This window comes from Neopelma chrysocephalum, unplaced genomic scaffold (assembly GCF_003984885.1).
Source record: "Neopelma chrysocephalum unplaced genomic scaffold, ASM398488v2 Primary Assembly neopelma1_95302, whole genome shotgun sequence".
NCBI classification, from domain to species: Eukaryota; Metazoa; Chordata; class Aves; order Passeriformes; family Pipridae; genus Neopelma; species Neopelma chrysocephalum.
In genome coordinates this window covers 3,281-4,432 of record NW_020923982.1, presented here as the reverse complement: position 1 = coordinate 4,432, position 1,152 = coordinate 3,281, and the positions used below count along the sequence as shown (strand labels likewise).

At 66.3% G+C, this 1,152-nt stretch overlaps 1 protein-coding gene across 1 annotated transcript in view; it reads right to left on the bottom strand.

The window, feature by feature from the left end:
- Positions 1-48: 48 nt before the first annotated feature.
- The window catches only part of LOC113980817 (fas-binding factor 1 homolog), a gene marked incomplete at both ends in the record, with an annotated part of 3,664 nt that continues 2,560 nt past the window's right edge, over positions 49-1,152 (bottom strand). The window contains 2 exons of the mRNA XM_027708033.1: positions 49-394; positions 867-1,004. Of these exons, the coding sequence (XP_027563834.1) occupies positions 49-394; positions 867-1,004 (484 nt within the window). The remainder of the gene's footprint in view (positions 395-866; positions 1,005-1,152) is intronic.

The window sequence follows — 1,152 nt, the reverse complement described above, 5'->3', positions numbered from 1 at the left end:
CCAGGATCATCCCCACGGGAGGCAGGAATCCCGGGAGCAATCCCGGACCGCCAGGGGCTGCTGGAGACAGCGGAGCATCCCTGGACCCGCCTCCTTCCCTCCCTCCCTCCTTCCCTCCGGCACTTCCCGGGCTCCCAGAGCTCCTCCGGGGCATCAGGAGCCCAAATCCCACCGGAGGGACACCCAGGGGGTAAAACCAGCGCCGGGAACATCCCGGGAATGCAGGAGCCTCACCCAGGGGGATGTGGAGCCGCTCCCCCGGGATCACTTCCCTCGGGATCGGCCGCTCCCGGGCTGTGCCCAGCAGGGTCCCGGGCACTGACAATTCCTGAGGCGACAATTCCTGCCGGAGCCGCTGGAGCTGCCGCCGCTGCTGCGCCAGGCTCAGCCGGTCCTGCCCGTTCCCGGGAAAAGGGACGGGAGCGGCCCTTGGCAAGGGGCCGGGAACAGCGGGGGAGGGCTGGGAAAGGGGCTTGGAACCAGGGAACAGGGCTGGGAAATGGGATTGGAACCAGCTGGGCTGGGAAAAGGGCTGGGAATGGGCTGGGAGGGAACAGGGATGAGAAAGGGGCTGGGAATGGGCTGGAACTGGGCTGGGAAAGGGGCTGGGAATGGGCTGGGAGGGAACAGGAATGGGAAAGGGGCTGGGAATGGGCTGGAATAAGGCTGGAAAAGGGGCTGGGAATGGGCTGGGAGGGAACTGGAAGGGGCTTGGAACCATCCAGGTGAGAGCAGGGCTGGGAAAGGGGCTTGGAACCAGGGAATAGGGCTGGAAATGGGATTGGCCCCAGCTGGGTGGGAGCAGGGCTGGGAAGCAAAGCAGCTCCATTCCCGCTGGGAAGAGCAGCCGAGCTCTTGGGAATCACCTGCTCCAGACGCTGCTCCTGCTCCCGGAGCTGCTCCAGCTGCTCCCGCCCCGCCCGGAGCCGCTCCCGCTGCTCCGCCTCCACATTCCGGGCTTCCCGAAGAGCCCGAGCCCCATCCCGGGACTGACGCTCCGAGAGCTGCCGGACACCGGACACCGGAACGGGGCGGGAATGGGGTGGGAATGAGGGGGAATGGGAATGGGATGGGGATGGGAATGGAATGGGAATGAGGTGGGAATGGGGGGGAATGGGATGGGGATGGGAATGGAAATGGGGTGGGAATGGG